The sequence below is a fragment of the Protomyctophum parallelum genome (genome assembly GCF_964188405.1).
Source record: "Protomyctophum parallelum genome assembly, chromosome: 14".
NCBI classification, from domain to species: Eukaryota; Metazoa; Chordata; class Actinopteri; order Myctophiformes; family Myctophidae; genus Protomyctophum; species Protomyctophum parallelum.
In genome coordinates this window covers 16,459,089-16,486,455 of record NC_139709.1, presented here as the reverse complement: position 1 = coordinate 16,486,455, position 27,367 = coordinate 16,459,089, and the positions used below count along the sequence as shown (strand labels likewise).

The 27,367-nt window shown below is 44.0% G+C and overlaps 1 protein-coding gene across 1 annotated transcript in view; it reads left to right on the top strand.

Moving 5' to 3' along the window:
• LOC310871144 (band 4.1-like protein 3) overlaps positions 1–27,367 on the top strand; it is a 66,212-nt gene that overhangs the window by 29,994 nt on the left and 8,851 nt on the right. The window contains exons 4-21 of the mRNA XM_083782633.1: positions 737–841; positions 3,513–3,555; positions 3,700–3,775; positions 5,564–5,782; positions 7,199–7,286; positions 10,573–10,725; positions 10,883–10,980; positions 12,065–12,240; positions 13,917–14,131; positions 14,840–15,445; positions 17,413–17,466; positions 18,845–18,880; positions 19,736–19,801; positions 20,614–20,799; positions 22,915–22,977; positions 23,717–25,192; positions 26,728–26,775; positions 27,066–27,161. Coding sequence (XP_083638759.1) covers positions 737–841; positions 3,513–3,555; positions 3,700–3,775; positions 5,564–5,782; positions 7,199–7,286; positions 10,573–10,725; positions 10,883–10,980; positions 12,065–12,240; positions 13,917–14,131; positions 14,840–15,445; positions 17,413–17,466; positions 18,845–18,880; positions 19,736–19,801; positions 20,614–20,799; positions 22,915–22,977; positions 23,717–25,192; positions 26,728–26,775; positions 27,066–27,161 — 3,804 coding nt within the window. The remainder of the gene's footprint in view (positions 1–736; positions 842–3,512; positions 3,556–3,699; positions 3,776–5,563; positions 5,783–7,198; positions 7,287–10,572; positions 10,726–10,882; positions 10,981–12,064; positions 12,241–13,916; positions 14,132–14,839; positions 15,446–17,412; positions 17,467–18,844; positions 18,881–19,735; positions 19,802–20,613; positions 20,800–22,914; positions 22,978–23,716; positions 25,193–26,727; positions 26,776–27,065; positions 27,162–27,367) is intronic.

The following is a 27,367-nucleotide window of genomic DNA, read 5'->3' as shown; positions in this document are numbered from 1 at the left end:
GGCCAAACGCCGTGTGTGCCTGTGGCGTGGTGTTGATTGGTAGGGGCAGAGTGAGTGAAAGCCTCTATGGCTATAGAGGCGCAGGAAGTTGAAGGGAGCTAGAGTCAGTCAAAAATGTTAAAGAGGCGGGGCTTAGCGACAAGGCATTCTAACCACTTGAAATGTTATACTTAGTTGGCCCGAGTCCCACCGCGGTCTATACTAGCCCCCCTCCTGTTCCCTCTACAGTACACCAAATATCCTTGCAGAGAATAGCCATTCTTCAGGCTCACAACACGTCGCATTGCAACACGTTGTCAGCTTGTTGAATCACCTATTTATTTCCGCTGGATATTCGCCCCAGAATTGGGATGCTAGGGTTGATGTGGTGAAATCCCAAAACACTTCTCTGGATTCGTCTTGGGAAATGTCCTACATTCAGTACTGTGTGATGTAGTCCCACTGAAATATCCATATTTTCAATCAATATTTTAGTTCTTTTAAGTTACGTTTTCTGTATACACATTGCACATTATGTATATGGTATTTCTTTATTATGATTGAAAGCCTGTCCACTCAGGACAAATTGACAAATCCCTCCGTCATACAGGGAAGGATGCCGGTCATGTCCAGCATCATTCACTGTGTGTGTGTGTGTGTGTGTGTGTGTGTGTGTGTGTGTGTGTCCTTGTATTGTATCTCTTATGTAGACATAAATCAATGGTGTGTGTGTGTGTGTTTTTTTTTCTGTTCCCAGAAACGAGCCAAGGGCCAGGTGTTGTTTGACAAAGTGTGCGATCACCTCAACCTGCTGGAGAAGGACTACTACGGCATCACACACAGAGATGTGGAGAACCAGAAGGTAGTCGATGTTTAACTTGTGTGAAGTGAGGGGCACCTTTGGGGGGCACTGACTACGTCATAGTAAAATAGTAATAAAAAGTCCATAGACTTTGCTGCCACATGACGTCATGGGTGGACATGGATAAAGCAAACACAAATAGTCCATAGACTTGGCTGCCACATGATGTCACGGGGGGAACACACAAAGCCAGAGTAAAACCCATTAAGACCTGAGGCAGAGTCTACAATGCTTTCTAAAACAGTGGTTCTCACACTTTCGAGATTTTTCCAAAATGTTCAAGAGTAGCAGATATCTCTCTCTACGTCGTCCTCAGACGAGCCCTCCATCGGCGTTTCCAGTCATCTCGGTTCTCCATACATCTGGCCAGCTCCTTTGTGCTTTCCGCACCAGTATCTTTCTTTAGTACGTCCACGTAGGTAGGTGTGGGACGTCCTCTCGATCGATGCCTGTGTGTTGGTTCCCACAGTACAAGCTTTTTGGACAGGAGTTCTTGGTGTCGGTGGCAGTGGCCAGCTAGTCTCATCCTCCTTACTGCTATCTTCTCTGTACACTTGATAACGCCCCATACAGACGCTTGTTGGTGATGTGCTCGTCCCCTCAGCCATCGCGGCATTAAACAAACTGCCCCGCCGATAGGATGGTTCTGGACACAGTGGGGAACTCATATTTTGTTTTTTGTTTTGTCTTGGTGCTATGTGCTCTGTGTTGTTTTTGATGTGGGTGTTGAACTGTTGAACAGATTGTGAAGACAAATATCCTTCGGGACAATAAAGATTATTATTATTATCTGTTGGTGTTAAGTACCACACGTTCTGGTGTAGCACCCGTTGGATGGTTGGATTTCCACACACTGGTCATACCATTAAGAGCTTGCCAGGCAAGTGCCTTCCTCACTTTTAGGTCCTTCTCTGTGGAGTCAACCCATGCACCCAGGTATTTGAAGTCACTGACCTCCTTTAGGACAGTACCTGTTATTGTTGTTAGGGGCAGATGTTCTTGGGGGATGTTATAGGTTATGACCTCAGTCTTCTTTGCATTTAGCCTGAGGCCAACTTTGGCGCACTCCAACTCCACTCTGGTCGAGCCTGTGCCTGCCTTACATGGTCAGATAGCAGGCAGATGTCATCAGTGTAGTCCAGGTCTGTGAGGGTTTCTGCAGGGTGTCTCGTAGACCTTCTGGGTGCGATAGTGAAGCCAAGCTCTGGCTCCCTCCATTAATAGCTTGTCTCAGAGCATAGTCCAATACTATTATAAAAATGAAGGGGGCTAGGGTGTCTCCCTGCAGCACTCTGGTTTGGATGTTGAATTCCTCGCTGTTACCATCCGGCGTTGTCACTCGGTCTCTCGTTCCCGTGTACATGGTATCAATGGCTCGGAGCAGGTTCGGAGGAACATTGTAGGCCTTGAGTATTGTTCGGATTTCGGGAGATTAACCGAGACTCAGCAACCGGCAAGACTTTAACTAAGATTCAACACGCATAGACTGAACTAAAATGTTCCAATAATCGCTTCTCTTTACAAACGCATGCTTTTTATATGGTTTTATTCACTCGTTATTACACATAAACACACACACATACACACTGTTTGTTTCCCCCTCCCCCGACACAGGATGGATTGAAACATTCTAAGCTGGCCCAGACTGGCCACTTGAGAGCCATTCTTCGCTCTCTCGATCTGGTACAACTTAGCTGCACCTTATTACAGATTAGTTCAACACTACCTGGTTGGTACCTATGGTATTCCTATGTTACCTATGGTTTTAAATCTGATTTGGGAGACAAAACAAGAGGCACAATACATACTCTGTTACAATCTAAACACATTACAACACATATTACATTACAAAACATTACAAAACACCCCACGCTCTAGCAGGAAGGTAGCCTATTTATTGCCCCACGGAATGTGGACAGTTCTTCTCTCTCCCTGATGAGAGCACATGTCCAGATCACCTAATACATCCCCAATCTTGATCATAATCTCGTCCATTCATAATTGGACAGTACAAGTATTCTCATCATCATTCCTCTATGGTTTGAGTCGAAGGCCTTCCTGAAGTCAATGAAGCATAGCACTGCTGCTAGGTTGTTCCTCTTTACCTCTAACGCAAGGATCTGGGCTAAGGATATACAAACTTGTATATGTGCCATTTTTGAATAGCCAACGCTAAAATATAAACTGTCACAGCCCTCACGGGATGCTTTCACGGTTTTAATGGGTTAAAAATGTGTGGAATAAAAGTATTGCTTTTAAATTGCAGATTATGAAATAATAATTTCATTGGACTGTTTTGTTTACATCTGGAAGCCGTGGAATTGCATTACAATGTTGCACACGACCTCATTGCTGCCTTTTTATAGAGGTGACGAGGAAATGGCAAAACTTTTTAAAATAGAGGTGTTGCAAAAGTATGACATCTACTGGCTGAAAGTTGTCTATTGTTACTTTAATTTGTAGTGCAGTTTGTAGTGCATGCATGAGTCCTGCCATTGTGAGCTTGTAGATAAGCTATTTCATATACATTTGTGTAATTTGTATGCATCTCTCGCAATGAGCACAATCTGCTACCTGCGGCTGCTTCCGGGAAATGATTCACCATTATATTAGATTATATTAATGTCTGGTCAGGTGATTAATGGTTTTTGGTTGCTGTTGTCCATTACAGAATTGGCTGGACCCCGCCAAGGAGCTAAAGAAACAGATCAGAAGTAGGTTATCAAATAATATCATCCACCTCTTTGTATATCAATGAATCTATTATTATTTGTTATGCTTATATATAGACAAACCGATTGGTATGTTTGTTTGTTTGTTTTTTCTCTTTGTTGATTTGATGTTGTGTGACTTTCCAGCTGGCCCATGGAACTTTGCTTTCAATGTCAAGTTCTACCCTCCAGACCCCTCCCAGCTTTCCGAGGACATCACAAGGTGACACCATGGGCTGATGCAGACGCATTGATATTCTCAGCCAACCTACCTATTGCTTTTTGTTCTGCAGCGTCAGCTGTAACATGTTTTGTTGTCCCTTTAGGGTCGTTTGAATTCTGTCCTCTCGTATCCATCATATACATTTATATTTCAGACTCCTGTCCAGGCAGAGAGTGGTACATAAATCAGGCATTGCTCTCCAAATATGGATACAACTCTAGAAGTGTCCGGTCCTAATTCGTCAATAGTCTAAGCATCTGATAGTAAAGGAGTATGATGGTCACTAATCTATAGTTCCTAGCCCACTGGTTCTCAACGTCGGCTCCTGGTACCACGAGGGATCCAAATGGGTCTGTATCTCATTTGGTTGGTTCCATTTGCTCATCCTCAGAGTTAATGTAACACTGAGGATTGAGTAGATTGGTGTCCAAGAGATGGCATCAAATTGCAGTCTGTGACCTCATGCATACCTTCCTTGAAATTCGAAAGGTTATAAGGTTGAGAGCCTGTCCAATGACAATTATAGTTCCTAGACAACATCCCTATGAACTAACTGACCATGGAGGACAGTTCAGGACAGTATAGTTCCTGTAAAAGACATGAAGGATACACAGCAAAGTCCTTAGTGATAGTTTTAGAAAAATATAATTAAATAAACACTGAGGATTTTTGCTGTGTAACAACTGAGAACAGGAGATTGTTTTGTGTTTGCATATGGGTCATTATGCCAGCTCCTATCTAGGACGGCTCTGAATGAGTGCAACAAGGGTCAGCCGGTGTCTCGGCTGTTTAAGCTTAATGTATTCCCTCCGGCAGGAACTGATTTCCAAGCTAACAACATGCCGCGTGGCAACACATCGCTGTTAACCTGAAAATGGGTTATTTTTGGTGAGCAACACCGATATGTGATGTAGTATAAAAATGAGTTGGGCTTTTTTTGCATCCAGTAGCCTACCTACCGCATTGTCACAAACCTTGTCACAATGTCACAGGGTGGATCTTCCTCCACTGTCATACTCTCTTCTCTACTGCCACGTCTTTCACTGTTCCACTATTGATGCAGAACATGTAAATGACAAATTAGGAAGAAAATAATATAGTGTCAGAGTTGAATCGCAAGCATTCTTTTCTCAAGCGTGAAATTGATCAAAAAGTACGTGTTTTTGTACGTGCTGCAGTGACAAACCAACTATTTCTCTATTTATTGTCAGTTACTTTTAATTAAAACTTATCCTTATAGTAACATTTCACTTGAAAACTAACCGAAAATAGGCGTTGGAATGAAGATTTGCTAATTAAATTCAAAGATATATTTTTTAATGTAACCGTGGAGGATTCAAAAAGAGAGAATATATATATATATTTTGTATGCAATAAGAGCAGTATGGTCCTTTTAATATCAATGTTAAACTCAGCATCTCTGTTTTGTGTAAAAAATGCTAAAACATTTCCAAAACTGTTCTCACTTAAAAATTAACAGATCTACAAGCTCGAAACGTGTCAATTCGCGTTTTCAGTTTGTAGATCCGCTACTTTTGATAATTTTGTGTGACGCTAGTATGATCAAGTAGGGCGTTAATTTCCAAAAAAAAGAACACAGTTAGAATATGGAAATAAGAGGTTTCTGCCCTACAGAAACGATATAGAGGTAGTACTAGTCACCCCTGTGTGTGTGTGTGTGTGTGTGTGTGTGTGTGTGTGTGTGTGTGTGTGTGTGTGTGTGTGTGTGTGTGTGTGTGTGTGTGTGTGTGTGTGTGTGTGTGTGTGTGTGTGTGTGTGTGTTCCCAGGTACTACCTGTGTCTGCAGCTGAGGGACGACGTGGTGTCGGGCCGGCTGCCGTGCTCCTTCGCCACCCACACGGTGCTGGGCTCCTACACGGTGCAGTCAGAGCTGGGAGACTACGACCCAGAGGAACTCGGTACCGACTACATCAGCGAGCTACGCTTTGCACCCAACCAGACCAAAGAACTGGAGGAGAAGGTCATGGAGCTGCACAAGAACTACAAGTTAGTATTGCTGTCATTGCTGTACAGTATATAACTCACCAGTGGGTCTCAAACTAAGGTTTTAGGTTTTTGTTTTGTCTTTGTTTTCAGTGGTACTGTAATTATTATTATTATTATTATTATATATGTTTTATTAAGAACAGGCTATAAAATATATATATTTTTAACAATGTATACAGTGTACATTATTTTTTAAATTAAAAACAAAGAGGAAAAAATTTAAGAAACAACTAATAAGATTATAAGACAGACAAAGGGAAAAGAAAATCCTCAATCCCTCCCAACCATACTGCTCAGTGACATTACAAAAAATAGTAGTAAGATGCATGCTGGCATGGAAAACAAAAACATTAGGTGCTTCTATTCAGGTAACGGACAAAGGGCAGACAAACCTTATCAAATTGTATCTTTATTTTTTTAAAGGACAGTGGTAATGTACATTTCAACCACTTATCAATTGACAGAGTAAGCCATTACAACCTGGTGCTCACAGGTAAAATGGAGGAAACAGCCTTTATTAAAACAAGGCGACTGCCAACATGTTTCCACATCCAAAGGTCTTCATCATTCACCCTGATTATGACCTTTGAGGGTTGAAACATGTCGGCAGTCAACCTTGTTTTAATAAATGCTGTTTCCTTCATTTTACCTTTGAGTGAACGGATTGTCTGTTTTCGTCTCACTTGATTTAATTTTCCTTTTGTTTGACTTTCATGTTCAAAACCTTAGTACTTAAAATGATACAGTGAGCATTGGCGGGAGGCTGTATTGAAAATATACGGCATATACGTGATTTTTCAAACGTGCATGTTAGTTTCCAGAGTTAACTGATTTTGTGAAGTCAGTGTTACAAGTCAATGTTTCTACTAGTATGTGAGGTTGAAAACTGTATAAGAACTACAAGCCAATGTCATCACTAAATAATAATTACTCAGTTCTGCACAGCCTAGCATCTCCACAAACATTACATTTGTGTTGTGCCGTTTATGGATCAGGCCGACTGTAGGCCGTTTCTCTGAAACTTCCACTCTTGTTTTTTTTCTATTGATTTGTATGCAATTTGATATGCTTCTGTGTAGCTCAAAAGGCACTTGGCCCTAATGCTGCCAGGATTAAGGATTTTCTCTAGAGCCACCTATGCTAAAAATGTATCGACTCACACTACAGTTACAGTAAGTGTGAAAAAGCATGCTTCAAAACAGAAAATGAATTGGAAACTGTTTAGCTGATGTTTTCTTTTTTTTACGGCAATGGCAAAACAAATGTCGTTTCTGTATGTAATTGGAATCAGTATGATCATACTTGCTGTCATCACCCTCTATGATGTTCCTGGATGGCATGTTTTTTTTCTGATAAGACGTTAATGTCCTTAGTTGATCTCATGAGTGTGTTCTGTGTCGTGTTACATCCTGTCAGAGGGATGACGCCAGCCGACGCTGAGATGCATTTCCTGGAGAACGCCAAGAAGCTTTCCATGTACGGAGTGGACCTCCACCACGCCAAGGCAAGACCCTTCTGCAACTCCTTAACCCAGAAATATAAGCATTTGACAACACTGATGTCAGTGGGTTGCTCTGAAGTCAATACTCTCCAGAGGACTAATAATCGGCATGCACAGTGAACACTCACATGTCCGCTACTGTTCCCCATAGGCTATGGGGAACAGTAACAAACATCTACTGTTCCCCATAGGCTATGGGGAACAGTAACAAACATCGGAGGCGTATCTAGTTCAATCTCCAGCACCGGCACATAAACATTTCTATCTCCCACAAGCAGTCAGTGGATTAAATAGGAGATTGAATCCAGTGATTAATGCTTTAATGGCTGTCACAATTCACTGCCAGTCCCGTCTCCATTGATATGAGCTCTCCAAAATAAACAGAGGAAACATGGTTGTGACATCGTGGACTGACTCACTGTGCACGCTGCAAAACTACTAACGGCATTCCATCCTGCTATGTGATCTGCACCGATGCTTCTTGTCACCGGCACCCTGCACAAATACACTGCACAATGCTGCTTCAGAAACGTCACCGCTACCATAGTTACAGTAACTGTAACACTACAGCTTTTAAAGCCCATGCCACTGCTGAGCTTTATAACGCATGCAGCAGCGAATGAGGGGAAGACGGGGGAAGGAGTGAGAGAGGAAGGGATAAATCATGGTATCTGAATGACAGATTATAGCTGACACTCTGAATATTGCCGATGTCGGGGGGGGAAACCTTGTATGTCCTAAACAGTGACTTTTATGGAATGGGGGAAAAAATAACCTGTGTTACAATATATCCAGTTATTATTAATTAGTAGTTACAAGTTCTTGTTAATACTTTTCAGTGGTTAAATAAGTATAAAACCCACAGACAGACGTAACCACTTCCAACCTGGCGCCCATAGTGTGGTAATGTCATTATAGGCCATTAGATGAGGGGGGAAAAGTCTATTGGCTACTTTTGCACAACACTGTCATATGACGAATTATACAAAAATTGGAGTTACAAGGTTTCAGCCCGACAGCGACAATTTGCATCCATTATAAAGAGCTTCGAAAGTGAAGCTGGAAGTAGATGAGGATACTGGAGAGGATATTGTTTCTATGACTTAATCAGAAAAATAAGTCATATAAGTAATACATTATTTTTCCACACTCCAGTTTCTTGCCCGAATGCCATGTCTTTTACACTTCCGAGCTTCCAAAAGTGTAATTTTCATAATAATATATGATACAAAAAGAAGATAATACGGTATATATACCGGTATGTATGTGTGTATATATATATATATATATATATATATGAATTCAGGTGTCTGGGATGGGTGGTGCAGGCGTTAAGTTTCTGCCCACCACCGTGGACACTAGGGGTTTGAATCCTCCACAGTGCCACCGGCTGTATACAGGTTGGTGGAGGTGCATGTTCAGCTGGGAGCGGAACTGGGAGGAATAGCATGTTAATGTGCACGTCCTCCTGGTGGAACTGCTCCCTGTCAGGTAAAAAGAAGCAGACTGGCTACGCCACGTGTGCCGGAGGAGACACGTGCTTCTTTACACCCTCCGTAAATTGAACAACCAATGAGGCCAGTGACAAGGGAGGGAATACTGTCAAGGGTGACGTAACGATGAGCTAGCCGTTGCGTCATCCTCCTCTTTCTAAGGCGACGTTCACCAGCAATAGCCTTGTGGGAATCTAAGTTTAATCTTAAGCACCGTAAAGCTTTCCTCCTTATCGTCTTCCTTAACTCTTAATCACAACGAGGTTCAAACTCTAACCTATATTCAAGACTACCGAACCCTTGGGAGCCAGTGTTTGGTTCCGTCAGAACTTCGCCCCCTTTCGGCCTAAACGGAATTAACCCTAACAGACTACAGTGTAAGGGGGAATTGGGAATTGGCATAACAACCAAATTTGGAAGCGAAAAAAGGAAATTAAAATGATGTTATTCTATTATTGGCCTTTGTCAAGCTGGGGATACACCCACATTTGATTCCTATGAATTATTCTTGAATGCATTTAAAGCTTTGAGATTTGGGCTCTGCACTGCCACCTCCTCAGTGTTTCTCTTCATTTAGTCAGACAGTGGGAAGGTTACGAGGGAGACAGTAGGACAAGCATTGGCAGAGAAGAAAATCCTTGGCAAGACTCAGTCGTTTGCTTGCAGCTAAACGGCTGTGGGTATGATGACATGCGGATGCAGAGACAGACAGGGATTCTTAACCATAACATTCCCTGGACAAAAAGAAATAAAGAAAATAAAGTGTATTGTTTTCAGGACGCCGCTTCGATTGAACCTAGCAAATGTTGATGCATGATTTTAGTACCAGAGTTAACGCCGAATTTCTTTATTTTTCTTTTTTTTACGTTCTGAGGTAATACGTCTTCTCTCCTCTTTCATTAAACGCCTAGTTGGTAGGGAGTCTCTTTGAGTGCTTGGCTCCAGCTAAGGGAGAGGTAAGAGGCTGCATTCCATGCGCTGTGCACTACCTGAGTGTGTTTCCTTGGTGTGTGTCCTCTCCTCCTCGTGCATGGTTTAGTAAGACAACCTGTCTGTGACTGAACATTGCAAGGGTTTGCATCACACCACATCACGCATTTGAGCCTTGTTTCCCTCCCTGAAGCAGTCGTTGGTTTTGGATCGCACATCCTCGCCTTGTGAACATTATAGGGCTTTATGTACTTTGCTGTGAGCGACACGCTCACCAGAAATAGCAGATCTGCAAGCTCGCAATGCCCTTTCATGAGCTTGTACATCAGCTATTTTCGGTGTGCAACACCGGCAAGCAACCAAGCATAAATCCAGCTCATTCGTTACTCCCTCGCTTCATCCATCCGTAGTCCGTACCTCAAGACTTCATTGTTGTGTGTGTGCTGCCTCTCAATGTGCCTTGAGCCATTGTCTGTGTAGAGCGGATTATCATTCCAAATGGATGTCACCAGACTTTGTACCTGCTTGCTTCAGCCTGGAACATTACTGCAGAGAGAAGATGTCTTCTCGACATGCCGCTTGACAATAACAACGTTATTTTCAACTGAAAGGGGTGTCGACTTCATGGGTGAAAACACGTCATTTTTGTCAAGCGACATGATTCGCACAGCACTTCTTTTTTTGCCAACGCATAAAATAACCATTATACTTTATGCTGCTGCCCTTTGGCTTCTGTATACTTTGACTCATACTTTACATTCCTACTTTTACGGATCGGTGTGAAGGGAGAGTTATGTTATAATGAATATTTCAGATGACAAATGCGTTTGTTAATTCGTGTGTGTGTGTGTGTGTGTGTGTTGTAGGACTCTGAGGGTGTAGAGATCATGCTCGGGGTGTGTGCCAGTGGCCTGCTCATCTATAGAGACAGGCTTCGGATCAACAGGTTCGCCTGGCCCAAGGTCCTCAAGATCTCCTACAAGAGAAATAACTTCTACATCAAAATACGCCCCGGCGAGGTCAGTGGAGGCTAATAGATAGATACTAAGCACAACATGCTGTGTCGACCATTATCTAATAATGAGCAAAACGATGCAGAAAGATGGCAATTTCAAGCTGGAGACTTAAAATGGGATTTGTGATGATTTGACTTCTATTCCCAACGTGTCTGTGCAGTTCGAGCAGTTTGAGAGCACAATCGGTTTCAAACTTCCAAATCACCGCGCTGCCAAGAGGCTCTGGAAGGTCTGCGTGGAGCATCACACGTTCTTCAGGTAAGAAACCCTGTCTTTTTGCCTGAAAAAGGTTTGGAATTAATGAAATGTTTGGAAAATGATTGGATATACTGTACATAGATTTTCTTGGTAAAGGTAAAATGTAGCTCTGCACCGCATGAGCTGCATGAGTGTGGCCCAACAGGATGTCACGTGACAAAAAATAATAGCTCGACAAGCTAACAGCACCGTGATACGTTGTGAGCTTGTAGATCTGTTATTTTTGTCACATGAAACCTTCGCTCTAGTCTGCCTTGGCGCATTGATGGCACTCTGTATAGTAGTTAGAACCTAATTATTACACTGTATGATTGCTATATGCCTTGAAATGGGGTAAAAAGGTTTAAGTAGCTGTTAAAATTATCGGTAATCCAACCAGCCTTTGCTGCATGTCTTCCCCATCTCTCTCCCCCTTTCCTGTCTAATTACTGTGCCCTATCAATAAAGGCAAAAACAATTTATCTTTAAAGAATGTAGCCTCGGAAACCCAGACGTTTTTATTTCCAGGGAGAAAAAAAAAAAGTCTGTGACCGAGTCCACTTCAATACGGCATACAGTAGAGCAAATGTCGAACACTCTCTGCTGATTTCTAATCGTCTGCACCTTTGTTAAATTGACGCATACAGTACACACACACTCCTCTCTCTGTCGCTCTAATTAGTCTCATTAGATTCTCCCAGAGGATCCTGCCGGGAGCTGTCTATGCCATAGAAAGCATAGGTGGACCCCAGGCTATAAAGAATGTGTGGGAACACTGTCTTTAGACAAGGCCACACTCTTTAGGAGAGAAAACACACTCTTTAAATTTGAAACACTGTCTTTAGGTGATATACCGGTACTCTTAAGTTAGTTAAGAAACTCTCTTTAGGTTAGAAACACTCTTTGGTGAGGAATAATTGCCTTTGATGTATACAATTTTATAAAATACAAGCCTGACATTTTACAAGGTCAGCCCATGGAGTATCCTATCAAGCAGAAGCAGTAGTTTAGAATTTATTTTCTTTTTATTGTAGGAATGCAGAATCAAGCTCATGCACCTGTATTTGGAGTTGTGAATAATGTGATTGATTGCAAACGACGGCAGGTTGGTTTCTCCTGAGGCTCCCCCAAAGAAGTTCCTGGGCTTGGGCTCCAAATTTCGCTACAGTGGCAGAACGCAAGCGCAGACCCGCCGGGCAAGTTCTCAGATCATCAGACCTGCTCCCTTCTTTGAGCGCTCTACCAGCAAACGCTACAACATGTCCCGGAGCCTCGACGGAGGTGAGGAGGGAGTGGTTTGTGCTTTTGGGTGAAATGCTGTGTGTGTGTGTGTGTGTGTGTGTGTGTGTGTGTGTGTGTGTGTGTGTGTGTGTGTGTGTGTGTGTGTGTGTGTGTGTGTGTGTGTGTGTGTGTGTGTGTGTGTGTGTGTGTGTGTGTGTGTGTTGCGAAAAATTTGTGGTTTTGGCGGCTGGGCCTTTTTTGAAATATCATGATTTTAGTCTTAGTTAGGTTCACTGTCAGGGCCCATGTCTGGGAGAATTTGTGTAGGAGATAAAGTTGCTTCTGTAGTCCTTCCTTGGTTGGGGACAGCAGCAGCAGGTCATCTGCGTAAAGTAAGCATTTGATTTCTGTGTTTGCCAAGGGGATGCCTGGAGCTGTAGACTGTTCTAACGTTTTTGATAATTCGTTGATATATATGTTGAAGAGTGTTGGACTCAGGCTGCATCCCTGTCCCTCCTCGATTTTGGGGGAAAAAGTCTGTGTGCTTTTCGCCTATTTTAACTTCGCATTTGTTGTTAGTGTACATTGATTTTATGATGGCATAGGTTTTCCCCCCAATGCCACTTTCCAACAGTTTGTACATCAGGCCCTCATGCCAAATTGAATCGAATGCTTTTTTTGAAGTCGACAAAGCAGGAGAATAATTTGCTTTTGTTTTTGTTTATTTGGTTGTCAATTAGGGTGTTGAGAGTGTAAATGTGGTCTGTTGTGCGATATTTTGGTAGAAAGCCAATTTGTGATTTGCTCAGGACATTGCTTTCTGTGAGGAAATTTAGATTTCTGTGGTTGAGGATCATGCAGCAACACCTCCCAAACGACTGATCTCCCGGCTTCATTCGACTGCCACTCTGTAGTAATCTGTAGTAGTATTGGTGGAGAGCTACCTTTTCAGTCTGTAGTAATCTGTAGCAGTCTGTTTGATGGAGAGCTACCTTTACAGTCTGTAGCAGTCTGTTTGGTGGAGAGCTACTGTACCTTAACAGTCTGTAGTAATCTGTAGCAGTCTGTTTGGTGGAGAGCTACTGTACCTTAACAGTCTGTAGTAATCTGTAGCAGTCTGTTTGGTGGAGAGCTACTGTACCTTAACAGTCTGTAGTAATCTGTAGCAGTCTGTTTGGTGGAGAGCTACTGTACCTTAACAGTCTGTAGTAATCTGTAGCAGTCTGTTTGGTGGAGAGCTACTGTACCTTTACAGTCTGTAGTAATCTGTAGCAGTCTGTTTGGTGGAGAGCTACTGTACCTTAACAGTCTGTAGTAATCTGTAGCAGTCTGTTTGGTGGAGAGCTAAAGTTGCTACCTTAAATGGAAGTACATAGTTCCAAAATTCAATAAGGTCAGGCTACACTACAGAAGTCCTTTGCTCCTCAGTCGATTCAGATTTTGCTACATTTTGGAATCTGGCCAGGGCTAAACCGAACAGTGGACATAATTGCCCTTGTTTTCATGTTTTTTATGCATTGTCATTAAGCTTTTGGTTTGTGTTGTGTTGCATGTCAAAGTCAAAGATTTGAACACATTTTCAAGATTTAAAAAAAATAGCCAAGGAATAAAGAAAATATGGTTCAAATGTAAAATGACACAGATTCATGCTTTCCCGGTTTTATCGTTTGTAATAATACGTTTGTGAATGACAAAACGTAGACTTTGAAACCCGTTTTTGTGCTGTTCCCCTGCAGCCCCCATCATGGAGAACCACGAGACGCTCATGAGGGACACGGCCAACGACGTGTCCACCAAGGCCATCGCCAAGGGCACCCTCATCACCACCGTGACGCCAGAGAAGAAGGCGGAGGAGGAGAGGGAGGAGCAGGAGGATTTCCTGGTTCAGACCCCCGCCAACGGCGAGTCGCCAGAGGCCGTCCCGTCCACTCCTCACAGACACGACACCAAGGTAAAACCCAAAAGTCACTGACTGACCGCTCCCATGCTGCCACTGGGGTTGTCACCATCATGACACATTTTGACACAGTGGCGATTCATAAATGTACTATGGCCTAAACGGGCTGTATTTAATAATGTTGTACTTTTAATTATTTGTGTTTCAAAGAAAAACAATAATAGTCAATCTGCTGTTTACGCTAATTTAGAAAATGTTTGAAAAAGTACAAAAATGGTTTTGCAAAAATAATTGCAATTATCCCAAATAATTGCGATTATGTAACAGGCTCCCACAGGATTTTTTTTGTTGTTGTATGCAACATGTATGTATGTGTCGCGTTGAAGGTCAAATTCAGAGGGTACAGCTCTGTATTTCAGTAGCCGCGTTTGTTTTCCTAAAGTATGTTTGTGTGAGTTATTTTCCCTTCATTTATTTTCGTTCTCTCCCTTCTTTCGTAATGGATTCTGTGCCTGTGGAGAGCTGACCCACTGCTGTAGACTAGGCACCTAAGTGCTTCTTGTCTTGTGTGCGCTTTACTAATTAGCTTTTCCCTTTCTTGTCCTTCCTTTGACCCCCCTTCACTATACTTGTGTGTGCTCGCCACGCCCCACCACCCCATCCCCTTCATGCCGCCATCCACCCTGCTCTGTATGCATACACGCACACACACACACACGTACGTCTTCTCACCTCCCCCCCACTGTCTCTCTCCTCCATCAGCGGTGTCTATACGCGTGTGACCCGCTCCGCTCCGAGCTCTCCCTCCCCTCCTCCCCCGTGTCGTCGCCCAAAGTCCGCCGACGGCGGCGGGAGAACGCGCGCAAGCGGACCTCGTCGGCGAGCCCGGCCAAGGGCGGCGTCGGGTGCCGGCTGCGGCAGCAGGCGCGCGCCGACCGCTGCGACGCCCTGCTGGAGGAGCGGGCGCTGCTGCTCTCGGCCCGCAAGCAGCGCCTGGGGGGGCAGCGGAGCGGGGCCAACGGGCGCCGCTTCCTGTTCTTCTTCTCCCTGCACCTGCCCGACCTGTCGTCCATGCTGGACGAGGACGGCTACATCACCTTCCCCGACCTGTCGGAGATGCGCTTCCTGCCCGAGGCCGCGCACCACTTCCTCCCCATTAAGTCCCCCTCGCTCATCCCGTGCTTCCTCTTCATCTTCTTCTTCCTCCTGTCCACTTCCTTCTCCGTGCCCTACGCCCTCACGCTGTCCTTCCCGCTAGCGCTGTGCCTCTGCTACCTGGAGCCCAAGGCAGCCTCCCTGACCGCCTCCATAGCCCACGGTTTCCATGACCATGACAGTGACCATGACAGTTCAGAGGAAGAGGAGGAGGTGTGTGTGTTTTTCGAGTTGAACGCGTACGTCGACCCTGTGTGTTCAAGTACACCCCCCCCTCCCCACCACCACCACCCACCCACACCGGCTTTAGACTGACAAACGTTCATGACATCGGTTCTAACGATCGATAGATCGATCTACCTTTTTCCTTACTGCTCTGTGGGGTCCTCTCCAGAGCTGACCTGGAGACTGTTGTCGGTCCCAGTGTCTGTTGTCAGTGTTCCTACTTTCAGAACCTCATCTCTGCCTGGTCACCCTCCTCATCCTGTAGACCTCATCGCCTCATCAGCGTCACACAGAGATGATCATGCAAGTGTCTCTCTCTCTCTCCAAAACCATTTCCCCCCACCCTGTGGATCGGGCTGGTACTCCACCCCAATGAGAGGGTTAGACACAAAATGAGTGCCATTATTTAGTATTTTAGTTATTATAATATTAAAGGTGGTGTAAATGATTTGTTTTAATTTGTGTTAAATACTCTCTATTCCTAAACATTGCTATAGAGTGATTGTGTAGTAACAGGGGCCTCTCCAGCTCATAAAATACATGTTCAGGTCAGGATACCAATTTTATCCAATCAGGAGACAGAATAAGACACAGTATAAACAAGTGAAATTGGAATTTATGAAACAAAAAATATTAAGCTGCTAAATTATCTTTGTGGCATTCTTTCTCCTGGTTGGATAAAATTGGCCAGGCCTGCTATCAAGGCCTGAACATTTATTTGTCTGTTTATTAAAGAGATGGCACGACGGGGAGACTACTGTTACTGAACAAACACTAATATAGAGTTTTACATTTTTAAGAAATCATCACTCACACCATCTTTAAAAGGATGATTGAAAAGTAGATGAAGTGGATTTTTAGACCACCTCTTCATCCAAAGTTAACTAAACGCACTTAAAGCTTTCACTCAAACCTCACATTTAAGAACACAGAGGATAATCTCTTCACTAGCTTTGTGCCTAACCCATTTCTGTCCTCATCGTCAGTCATGGCTTTGTAGCGGCTGTCACCGCTACAAAACAAGCGCCGGCAGCAGCATGGAAACATTTCCACGGACAACCGTGCGCTCATTCAGTCAGTCAGTCTCTCTGCATTGCGACTTGCCTAACACGTCCTGTACTAGCAGATAAAAAAACACATTGAATTGGAGTTGTGCCTCAGCAGGGCTTCTTGGCTCTGGAGGAAAAGCAGCTTAGAGTGCTCAGTCATGGTTTTTGCCCGATGCAGCGCTTTTGTGAGTTGCACGTAGTGCAATGTATACCGTAATGCAGAGAGACAGCGGCACCTTGTCATTCCTGTAGTGTCATGTTGCATGATGACAGAGAAGGGGGAGGCCTGAAAGTCAGGTTATTATTTGTCAGCAAATCACCCAATCAAATGGGAGAATCCAATTATTGCTCATCCAGTGTTATTTATAGCCAGCGCCGTCGCAAATCATATGCCATTCGTTCTGAGATTCCATAAATGTAAAAATAGGACTTTGGTGTGACAAAACACGAATCACGATCAAAATGGAGAATTAAATTATTGCTCATCCTGTGTTATTTATATCCAGCGCCAATGCAAATCATATGCCATTTGGACCGAATTTGCAGAAATGTAGACCGACTGACTTTGGCCTGACAAAATCAGAGCGAAAACAAATCTCTCCAATTGTGACTGACCGAAGGTTTCAACTTCCTCTGAGTCTGTTTGCAAACTTGTGCTTGCTTTCAATTATTTTGCTGTTTCCCTTCCTTTGCTTAACCGTCATCTTTATTGTTGTCTATACTGTATATAGCTTATAACAAAACAACAACCAGTACATTATCCATTCTGTCCATTTGTGGGTATGAATAGTATCTGTTGAGAAGTGATGGGTTGTTGTTGTACTTAAATGTTGACGAGGTGGGTTTTCCTTGTTTTGTTTTTGCGCTTTCCGATCGGAACGGTTCTGGTCTGTTTTGACAACGCAGACCGACAGTGAACAGACTGACTTTGCCTTTGACGAGGAGACGACAGCCACAGAGGTTTGTACATTTAAGGAAAACTGTAGACATTAAAACATGGGAGAAATAACGGTAGATGATACTTTTTTTTTTTTTTTTTTACTTTAAACTCAGAGGTTTCAGTAATGTTCTATTTTAATAACATGAAAAGACAGGTAATCCAATTTACCGGTTCTCAACATAGTGTCCACTCCAGGTAAATGATTGGTACAGTAGTGTGTACAAATCAGACCAAATGGACCCTCTTAAAAATCGTATCACCTAATCCATAGCAAAGTGGTGGTCACTGATCCAATGACACAGTCTCTGCTTTACTGAGTTCTATTGGATGGCATGCTCGAGTCGTAATCAAACTGAGAAAACTCTTTCCTCTGCAGCCGGCTATTTACATTAAATTAAATGGATACTATCACAAAGGGATACTATCACAACTTTCAACATTTATATATTTGTTGTAGGACTACCGTTCTTTTTGCAAACATAACAGCAGTATTCTTGTTGACCCTTGTTCTTGGTTTATGGCTAGTAGCCTCGGTGGTCGTGGTCCTTGCCTGTTTATGGCAAAATAGTGATCTGGACTTCAAAACATATGAGTCAAGTTGATGTAGTGGCAGACATAGACCTTATGGGGATTGGGGAATTCTAGGCAACACCGGAAGCATCAATATGGATCCGGAATGTTCTTTTACTGTCCGAATATGATAATAATCATATCATCAAGAATATACCTTTTTCGAGGCAGCCACATTGACATTAATAGTTGTGGAATGTTACTCCTGTATTACCAATGATACTAAATTTGGTTACAGTATGTTCCATTCCGGTCAAACAGAGTCAGAGGGGGGAAGGATCATATGCTAGCTACACTAATTGGTAACACCTGTGAAGCAAAGTAACATTACACAACTATTATGTCAATATGACTGCCAGTAAAGTGCATACTGCATACTCTTTGAAGTGAATGTACATCATTCTCTACTCTATATGACTGCCAGTAAAGTGCATACTGCTTACTCTTTGAAGTGAATGTACATAATTCTTTACTCTGATGCCTTTTGTCTTCTCTCACCTTCTTGCTTTAATCTTCTTTGGTTCATCACACATTTTCCTCTTTCCTCTCTTCTTCTTCTGTGCCTCCGCTCGCTGTTTATCCTCTCTCACCCCTTCATTGTTTTCTCACCCTTCTCTGCGTTCTCGCCATTTCTCCACATCACCGTCTCACACCTCTGTTACCTTTCTTCCCCTCTCTCTCTCACTCTCTGTTCGCCCTCACCCCTCCCCGTGTGTCGTTTTCACTTATCGTTCTCTCCCTGCGTGTCCCCATCTGTCACTTCCCCTCTGTCACCCTCTCTCTCTCTTTCGCTCCATCTCTGTGATGTCCTCTTTTGCTTGCCGCCAGTCGGACGCTGAGGACGACTCTGAAATGCGGACTCAGGTACACTGGGTGACCCAGCTCACTGCATCGCACCACCACCCCATGCACTGAGCCAGAACGTAACCTTGTGCCATACTGCTTCCGTCCGTCCGTCCATTTCGTCCGTCCGTCTGCCTTGCAGCTTTTGACACACATCATTACACCCACTGTGCAGTGTGCACTAGTCTCTCAAGACAGGCTATTGGCTCACATATTTTTTAATGGCTATGCCTAACTCGATATACCAAATGCTGGAAATGAGTAGAATATATAGAATTATGTCTCGCCCCCCACTTCAGTTTAAACTTGTAAATTACTCCTACTGTAAATTCAATGCTACTGTAAAAATAAGTTTTATCTGTAGCTTGCTTCTTAGCAGAAATTGACATTAAAAATAATAAAATGTATTTTTGTGAACAGAAATGACAAACAAGATGCCGGCTTCCTGTCAAAACCTTTACGAGGCAGACTTACAGACTTTCTGGCATTCTGAGATTTTGGTCTGGCTTGAGAGACTAACTGTGCACAGACCAGACAGCTCCATTAAGTCAAAACAGTTTCACTTCATAAACTGATGCTTCTAAACCAGTTCATTGTTGTTGCATTGTGCTTCTCTTTCTAAGAAGTGTAATTACACTCAATTTCTGTTTGCTGCGCGTTTTTTTAAGAAATCTAGTAGTTTGTTTGTGGAATTATTTTCTCTTGTCGGTGCTACTAACTAAAACTCTTTGGGATTTTAGTTTGTACATGATTTGCAGCCATCGGAAGACAAAACTCCCAATCTCTACAGATGGAACTGTATAAATGTAACACTGAACGACAAACTAGACTTGACGAACCCCTCATCCCCCATCCCTATCCCCTCTGTCTTCACAGTATAGTTTCATAAGACGAGTAAAGGGAGAAAACGTCTTTATCAAGCATAGTAATCTGATGCTAGAGGTTGGTAAGAAAACGCATGGAGCAAGTATGCATGCACGACACGTACCTTTTGGTTTGAGGAATCCTAACTGGAGTGACGACAAATGAGTATGACTCACCATTGACAATGAATAATGAAAATACTGGACACAGTTTCTGTTTATTTGCGGTGTGGATTTAATATGGGTGCCTAGACTTATTTTGTGTGTGATAGAGCAATAACAAATAATACCGAAGTCAACATTTGCAGTTTTCTAATCCAACGAGTATTGGGGGTGTTGTACAGAATTAAACCCATAAAGCCTAAATGCATGAAGCCATGTATCTCCATTATAGCAAGCAGGACTTAAATGCTTCCTTTGCATTTAAGAATCATTTATTGCACTTGTAACAGCCACTACATAGATATAATTTCTGCTGTTGTTTTGCTCGGTATGCAAGCTGCCCAGACATTGCAGTGTTCACAGGTGCTCTGCATAGCGACTAGAAAAAAAGGAGCCATGAACAATGAACTGTGAAAAGTAAACAGAGGCGTAGAACAAGGTTATTATAGTTTTGCATTTATTTCGTTTTTAAGTAACATTTTGATCTGGTTTCAGTTTTTTGTTAATTAAAAACCATGGCTGTAAAATGCAGGTGGTCTATTTACGTATCAATATCAGTCAGAGTTGCAGTCTGAAGACACTTCAGCTGCGCTTCATGCCTCCCAATTCTCATCGGTTCATCGTACATGCAAGCTACCATCAGGTTTACTTTTTGAGCATGGCCGCCGTTCCATCTGTGCCGTCGTCTGGCCCTCGCCTCCCTTGTAATACCACTGATTGGTCGGCTAGGACACCGAACCCCCGGAGGACCTGGTCAAGCACCAGAGCAACATTAGCGAGCTGAAGCGCTCCTTTCTGGAGACGGGCGGCCACGCCCCGGGCATGACGGAGTGGGAGAAGAGACTGTCGTCGTCCCCCATCCGTTCACCCAAAGCGGACGAGGCGCCCATGATAGTACCCCTCGACTCGCAGGATGTAAGCCCCAGTTAATTTGTGTGTGTGTGTGTGTGTGTGTGTGTGTGTGTGTGTGTGTGTGTGTGTGTGTGTGTGTGTGTGTGTCTGTGTAGCATGATGTGAACCTCTAAAGAGTCTCTTATATACAGTAACAGTACAGTACCCACACACTACCGAAACACAGGAATCATTTTCATAATGAGTCTGAGAAGGGAGTGAGTGAAGGGCACTTTGTGTCATTTAAGGGTCTAGTGTTGGCGCCCAGTTCATGCTCCTAATATTTAGGCACAGGCCTACTTATCTAGTTCGTTTTGTCACACAGCTGTGCTACAAGCTGAGAGCTCACAACAAATCTACGAGTTGTGAAGTTGTACATTATCAATTTTTGGCACATGACACCTGCACACAAAGAACTACAAATCAGATTTTGCTTATGATATTGTAGGTTTGAGTCCACCTCAAGATCTACCTTCCTGTTGATTGATTGATTCATTGAATACTTTATTAACCTGATTAGTACAGTACAGGTAGCACAGTCAAAGTTAAAAAGCCCCAGTGTCTTGTTTCCATTGTGGTTCAGTGTTCTGCACCGTATTGCTGTCTGTTAAATCAGAGATTTCATGTTTCAAAAAAGGCTCTATGGGGCAGATATTTTTGAGTGTTCATATACGGTATTCTTTATTCTCATCACGTCTAGCGTCACATGTGATAACAACATAATCACTCAAATACAATAGCACAACTGTTAATATATAAAATGCAGTTCAATTCAAATTAGTCTTTAATAGTCGGTGTGAATAAAGTTGCTTGCATGTGGAACGTTTCTTTAACCCAGCGAGTCATTTTGTGTTTCTCCCAAAAAACAAGAAGTATCTCATCACCAACTAATCTGCCACAGACATTAAGCAGTGGTATGATTGACCTGCGCGGTTGTGTTAACATAAATGTTGTTAAAGTCCGTTTTTCATGCTGTTCTTGTCTCTTACACAAATCCAGTATTTTCTTCTCTTCTCTTTTTTCACAGTGGTGAAACAGTGGTTTTCAACCCTTTTCATATCAACGCCCATTATTTATTAAGCTTTTAAGCGCCTGGACTACATTTGCTACTTCTCTACTAGCGACTGTAAAGACGACCTTAGTAGACACTTTTTCATGTTTGGCTGCCTCTAAGCCAATGGCAGACTTACCCATAAAACCTATAGTCTGAACGGCATAAAACCCATATTCTGAACGCTGCAAGCCGTGAGCTGAGGCAGAGGCAGCTGCGGCACACAACCTGATTTTAGATGTTTATAAACGAGAGCTGTCGGTTATGACTGAGTCATTCTCGTTTTATCAATGCTCTTACAAAGATCCTGTAATTTCTTCTTTTTTTACGCGGCCTCAGCTGTTTGCATCGCGATACATTTTGTATTAAATCTATTTAGATTGTCACCAGATTTAATCTATTTCAAACTATTTACGATAACTCGTAATTCAAACAGCCCAGAACCCACTGAAATGTAAGAGATGATGCTCATGTTCTGCTGCAGTGTTTAGACACAGAACAGCGTCATGGGAACGCGGTGGCCGTCACTGCGCTGGACACAGAAGTTCTGTGTCCAGCGCAGTGACGGCCTGCACTGGACACAGAACAGTGTCATGGGAACACGGTGGCTGTCACTGCGCTGGACACAGAACAGTGTCATGGGAACACGGTGGCTGTCACTGCACTGGACACAGAACAGTGTCATGGGAACACGGTGGCTGTCACTGCACTGGACACAGAACAGTGTCATGGGAACACGGTGGCTGTCACTGCGCTGGACACAGAACAGTGTCATGGGAACACGGTGGCTGTCACTGCGCTGGACACAGAACAGTGTCAAGAGAACACGGTGGCTGTCACTGCGCTGGACACAGAACAGTGTCATGGGAACACGGTGGCTGTCACTGCGCTGGACACAGAATGGTGTCATGGGAACACGGTGGCTGTCACTGCGCTGGACACAGAACAGTGTCATGGGAACACGGTGGCTGTCACTGCGCTGGACACAGAACAGTGTCATGGGAACACGGTGGCTGTCACTGCGCTGGACACAGGCCGTCTATTGTGTGGTTGTTTGTGGCTCTCAGCAGCGTTTGTCTCTGTTGCAGACTAAAGAAGAAGAGACAGAGGGAGACGAGACGAGCAAGGAGGAGGAAGCTCATGCAACTGAGGTACAAATCCTTAAAGATCATGTTTATCACACTTAAACCTGTGCATTTTGTGTGTTGGCGTTTATTCCTGAGCTCCACAAGTATTTGGCACAGTGCTAATACATATACAGTGTGTAATGCTGCTATCACAGTAGGGTTAAAATGTAGATAGAGTGTTGGTTTGGCTTTAGATTTTTATGTAAGGTTATGTTAAATTGAGGTTGAACTTTTGTAGAACCTTGAGTTATGTTACTGTGACATGATTCAAGTAAGAATATTGTCCAGTTATATCTGTTATCTGTTGCGTCTGTGATCGAGAAACCAGAAGTAGTGATTCCATTGTAAGGACAGAATACTGTGAGAATATACTTTGTTTACATTAAAGGTTAAAGCCAAGGTGTGATTTTGAGACCAGGATGAAATCACTACTTCCAGTTCCTTGATCAGAAGTAACAAATACAACCCAAGGTTCTCCCGAACAATGTACAAAGAATTGTCCTTTTTTGTACACACCCCACGTTTTCATGGTGCAGCAAACAACACATTGCTGTCCAAATATTTATGTAGCTCATTGTTTGCACTTTTTGTATGTGTTTGCATTTGATCTCAAATGACCTGTGTGTGTGTATGTGTGTGTGTTCTCTCAGCGAAGCTGTATCTTTGGCTGTGCTTAAACCCCCCTCTGTCTCTGTAGTACTGGTGTCTCTTAACCGGCCCAGTTCTCTGTAAGCCAAGTGTCTCCCCCCCACTCCCTACCCAGGCAGCAGGATATTTGGTGAAATACGTGGTGGATAGTAACATAACGGACGGTCTCACCTCCTCGGGGCCGCACGGCCTCAGTCTCTCCACCACACTGGACGACGACGTCTTCTCTGACGGGACCATCAGGGAGGAGGAGGAGAAGACCCCCGACTCGCAGGAGGAGCTGTCGGAACGCTCAGTGGTGAAGATCAGCCCCGGCTCCGTCAGGCAAGAGGTGTCCCAGGCCATCAGCGACAAGAGGGGCACTCTCATCATCCTGAAGGACGCGGAGGACAAGTCGGACGCCGAGAGCAAAGAGGAGGAAGCGTTTGAGGAAGAAGAGGCAGGCAAGGTCAAATACGAGGAGAAAGAGCTCCCGTCTCCCTCTAAAGGGAAAGAGCTCCCGTCTCCCTCTAAAGGGAAAGAGCTCCCGTCTCCCTCTAAAGGGAAAGAGCTCCCGTCTCCCTCTAAAGGGAAAGAGCTCCCGTCTCCCTCTAAAGGGAAAGAGCTCCCGTCTCCCTCTAAAGGGAAAGAGCTCCCGTCTCCCTCTAAAGGGAAAGAGCTCCCGTCTCCCTCTAAAGGGAAAGAGCTCCCGTCTCCCTCTAAAGGGAAAGAGCTCCCGTCTCCCTCTAAAGAGAAAGAGCTCCCGTCTCCCTCTAAAGAGAAAGAGCTCCCATCTCCCTCTAAAGGGAAAGAGCTCCCATCTCCCTCTAAAGGGAAAGAGCTCCCATCTCCCTCTAAAGGGAAAGAGCTCCCGTCTCCCTCTAAAGGGAAAGAGCTCCCGTCTCCCTCTAAAGGGAAAGAGCTCCCGTCTCCCTCTGGAGAGAAAGAGCTCCCGTCTCCCTCTAAAGAGAAAGAGCTCCCGTCTCCCTCTGAAGAGAAAGAGCTCCCGTCTCCCTCTAAAGGGAAAGAGCTCCCGTCTCCCTCTGGAGAGAAAGAGCTCCCGTCTCCCTCTAAAGGGAAAGAGCTCCCGTCTCCCTCTGAAGAGAAAGAGCTCCTGTCTCCCTCTAAAGGGAAAGAGCTCCCGTCTCCCTCTAAAGGGAAAGAGCTCCCGTCTCCCTCTGAAGAGAAAGAGCTCCCGTCTCCCTCTGAAGAGAAAGAGCTCCCGTCTCCCTCTAAAGGGAAAGAGCTCCCGTCTCCCTCTAAAGAGAAAGGTGTTGCACCGACGGTAATCGAACGTGACGCCAAAGCCACCTTGGAAGAGGCAAGTCCCAAGACGGAGACCAAACAGGTAGAGAAAAGTGAGATTAAAGGTTTCGACTCACCCAAGAGGGCCAAGGCGTCGTGGGTGTCCGAGGTGGTGAAGGCGACGGAAGGGTCAGAGTTCGCCAGCATGACGGCAAAGGAGGTCAAGGAGATGAAGGCGTTCGAGGCGCTCCGCCAGCGAGCGGACATCTTCACCTTTGACGGCGTGCAAACTGAGCAATTAAAGTCGAGCCTGACGGTGACCACCTCTCAAAGCGTAACCGAAAGGTCCACAAAGTCCTCGGCGGTGGTACTGTATGAAAATCAAACTCAATTTAGCTTCACCCCCACACCCACCCTGCTCCATACGCTCACGTACTGCGTACCCCTTCACACTGGCCAACAAAGAAAAGAGAGGAGAAAAAATAGGTTTTGTCCTGGAGTCAACTCTCCCGATTTCATCAATTAATGTTTGTTTTGTAATGTCAGGTTATGAAGTTAGTGTCATCATGGCATCCTGGTGGCGTAAAGGTTGTAAAGTTAGTGTCATCATAGCATCCTGGTGGCGTAACCTGTCAGGCCCATCATATCTAATGGTGACCTTGTGGGTTCTTATCCAATGCCTCATGACACTTCCTCATTCTCTGCCGTCTCTTTCCTGTCTCTCTACTGTAAACAATCTTAAAAGGCAAAAGAAAACCTTTTCTTATCAAAATGGGGAAACCGGTTTTGGGACATTTCTTTAACCAGGCAACATGGATCTCTACAAATACAGTATATCTGTATATCCTGTGTCAAATAGATAGTGCCATCTTTGGAATCACTCTGCTTGGATTTTGTAAGAACGAGCATTTTCCTATGAAATTGTGAAGTTGTTGGCCAGTGTCACCTACTCCCACAGCAGTGCCCAGACACGTTTTAACAAAAACATAACCAACTGCTTTGCTCTGCATGGCTGACTGTGTGTAAGACACCATGGTGTTTACACTCATACTGAGCAAGCTGCTGGTGTCTGTTGTGCTCAACGCTTTCGCTTCTTTTTTGATACAAGGGGTTTTGCATTGGTTTGGAAATGTATTTAAAGCATAAACAGCTGCGTCATGCCTCAAAGGTGAATTTACACTTGGTCGAACGAATGAACGCATTATGAAGAAGATTACTTATTTGTGTGTGTTACTACTTTCTTTTTGTCATGTTTGTTCTACTTCGTTCAACAAAAGTATAAATTAAAAGTTAGGGCAGCAGGCTGCAATGTTGGATAAAGGAGGAAATGAGGATTGGGGCGGTGGGGGGAGCAGGGCAGGTTGTTTGTTTGTTTGATGTTTTTTATCATTTTGCTTCACAGCGGCCGCTTTGACTTTCTTTGAGAAGTGCTCCCAGAAGTGACTTCATAGCCTTGGCACAGTGCCACACTGCAGCTTTCTGCCCCCCTCACCAACTCGCTTATCTCCCAAAACCCACCTGGGGCTTCTATTAACACGATAGTTTTGCTAACAGAAACATTGTATGGGTCAATTTTCCAGTTGGTTTCTTGCATAACTGCAATTGGGAATACTAAATCCCTGTGTTATCTGCTTTCTAAAGTAAGAATCTAGGTCAGAGTTAAGGATTTGTTATGCCTTGGCTTTGATATAATAGGATTTGGTGAGATTCTTCTCTGACCAAAAAAGAAAGAAAGAAATGTTCACGATATCCCGGGAACAATCCATACAATATTTTCTTGATTCTAAGAGCTGTCCTGTCTTTCTCATGTTCTTCTGTTTTGTCTTTTGTACAGTGTTCACTGTGTGTCCATTTTGACTGTCTTCTCTCTCTTTCTGACTGTCTGTCCTTCTGTCCAATCAGTCTCCGCTAGGATGGGTGTCCTCCTCTCTGGGTTCCACCTCACCAAAGGTGACAGCTCCCCCCTCTGGTGCTAACATGGTTCAGATAATAAGGCACTGCAGCGTGTGAACGAACATGCATTGTTTGTTTGAGACTATCTATGCAGCCATTCATTTGATATATCGTAAACTGCCGTTTACCGAAATGTATCATTTTTTTAAACAGCTTTCCGTCTTAACAGGTGTGATCTGAAACTGGCATGTACGCGTGATGTAAGATTGTTTTGTTTTGTTTTTTATTGCTTAATATTTTAGCAATTCAGATGCAATTAATCAACAAGAACCTTTTATCATTCACAGACATCAGCCGCCGAGCCGGAGGAGAAGGAGGTGGAGGAGGAGGTGGAGGTTGCCGTGGCGACAGAGGCTGTGCCAGCCGAGTCAGCAGGACCTACGGTGAATATCCCGACCACAGGGCCCACAGAGGCCAGGCCCGTAGACAATGCATTGGAGGAGCTAGAGCCCAAAGTCCAATTGATGCCGGTCGAACCTACAGAGGTGCAACTAGACTGCAGTGTAGCACTCGAGTCGGGGGGCGCCGTCGTGAATACAGAAACACAACAGGCTACTAATGACACGCCGATAGAGTACAGCCAGGCTGT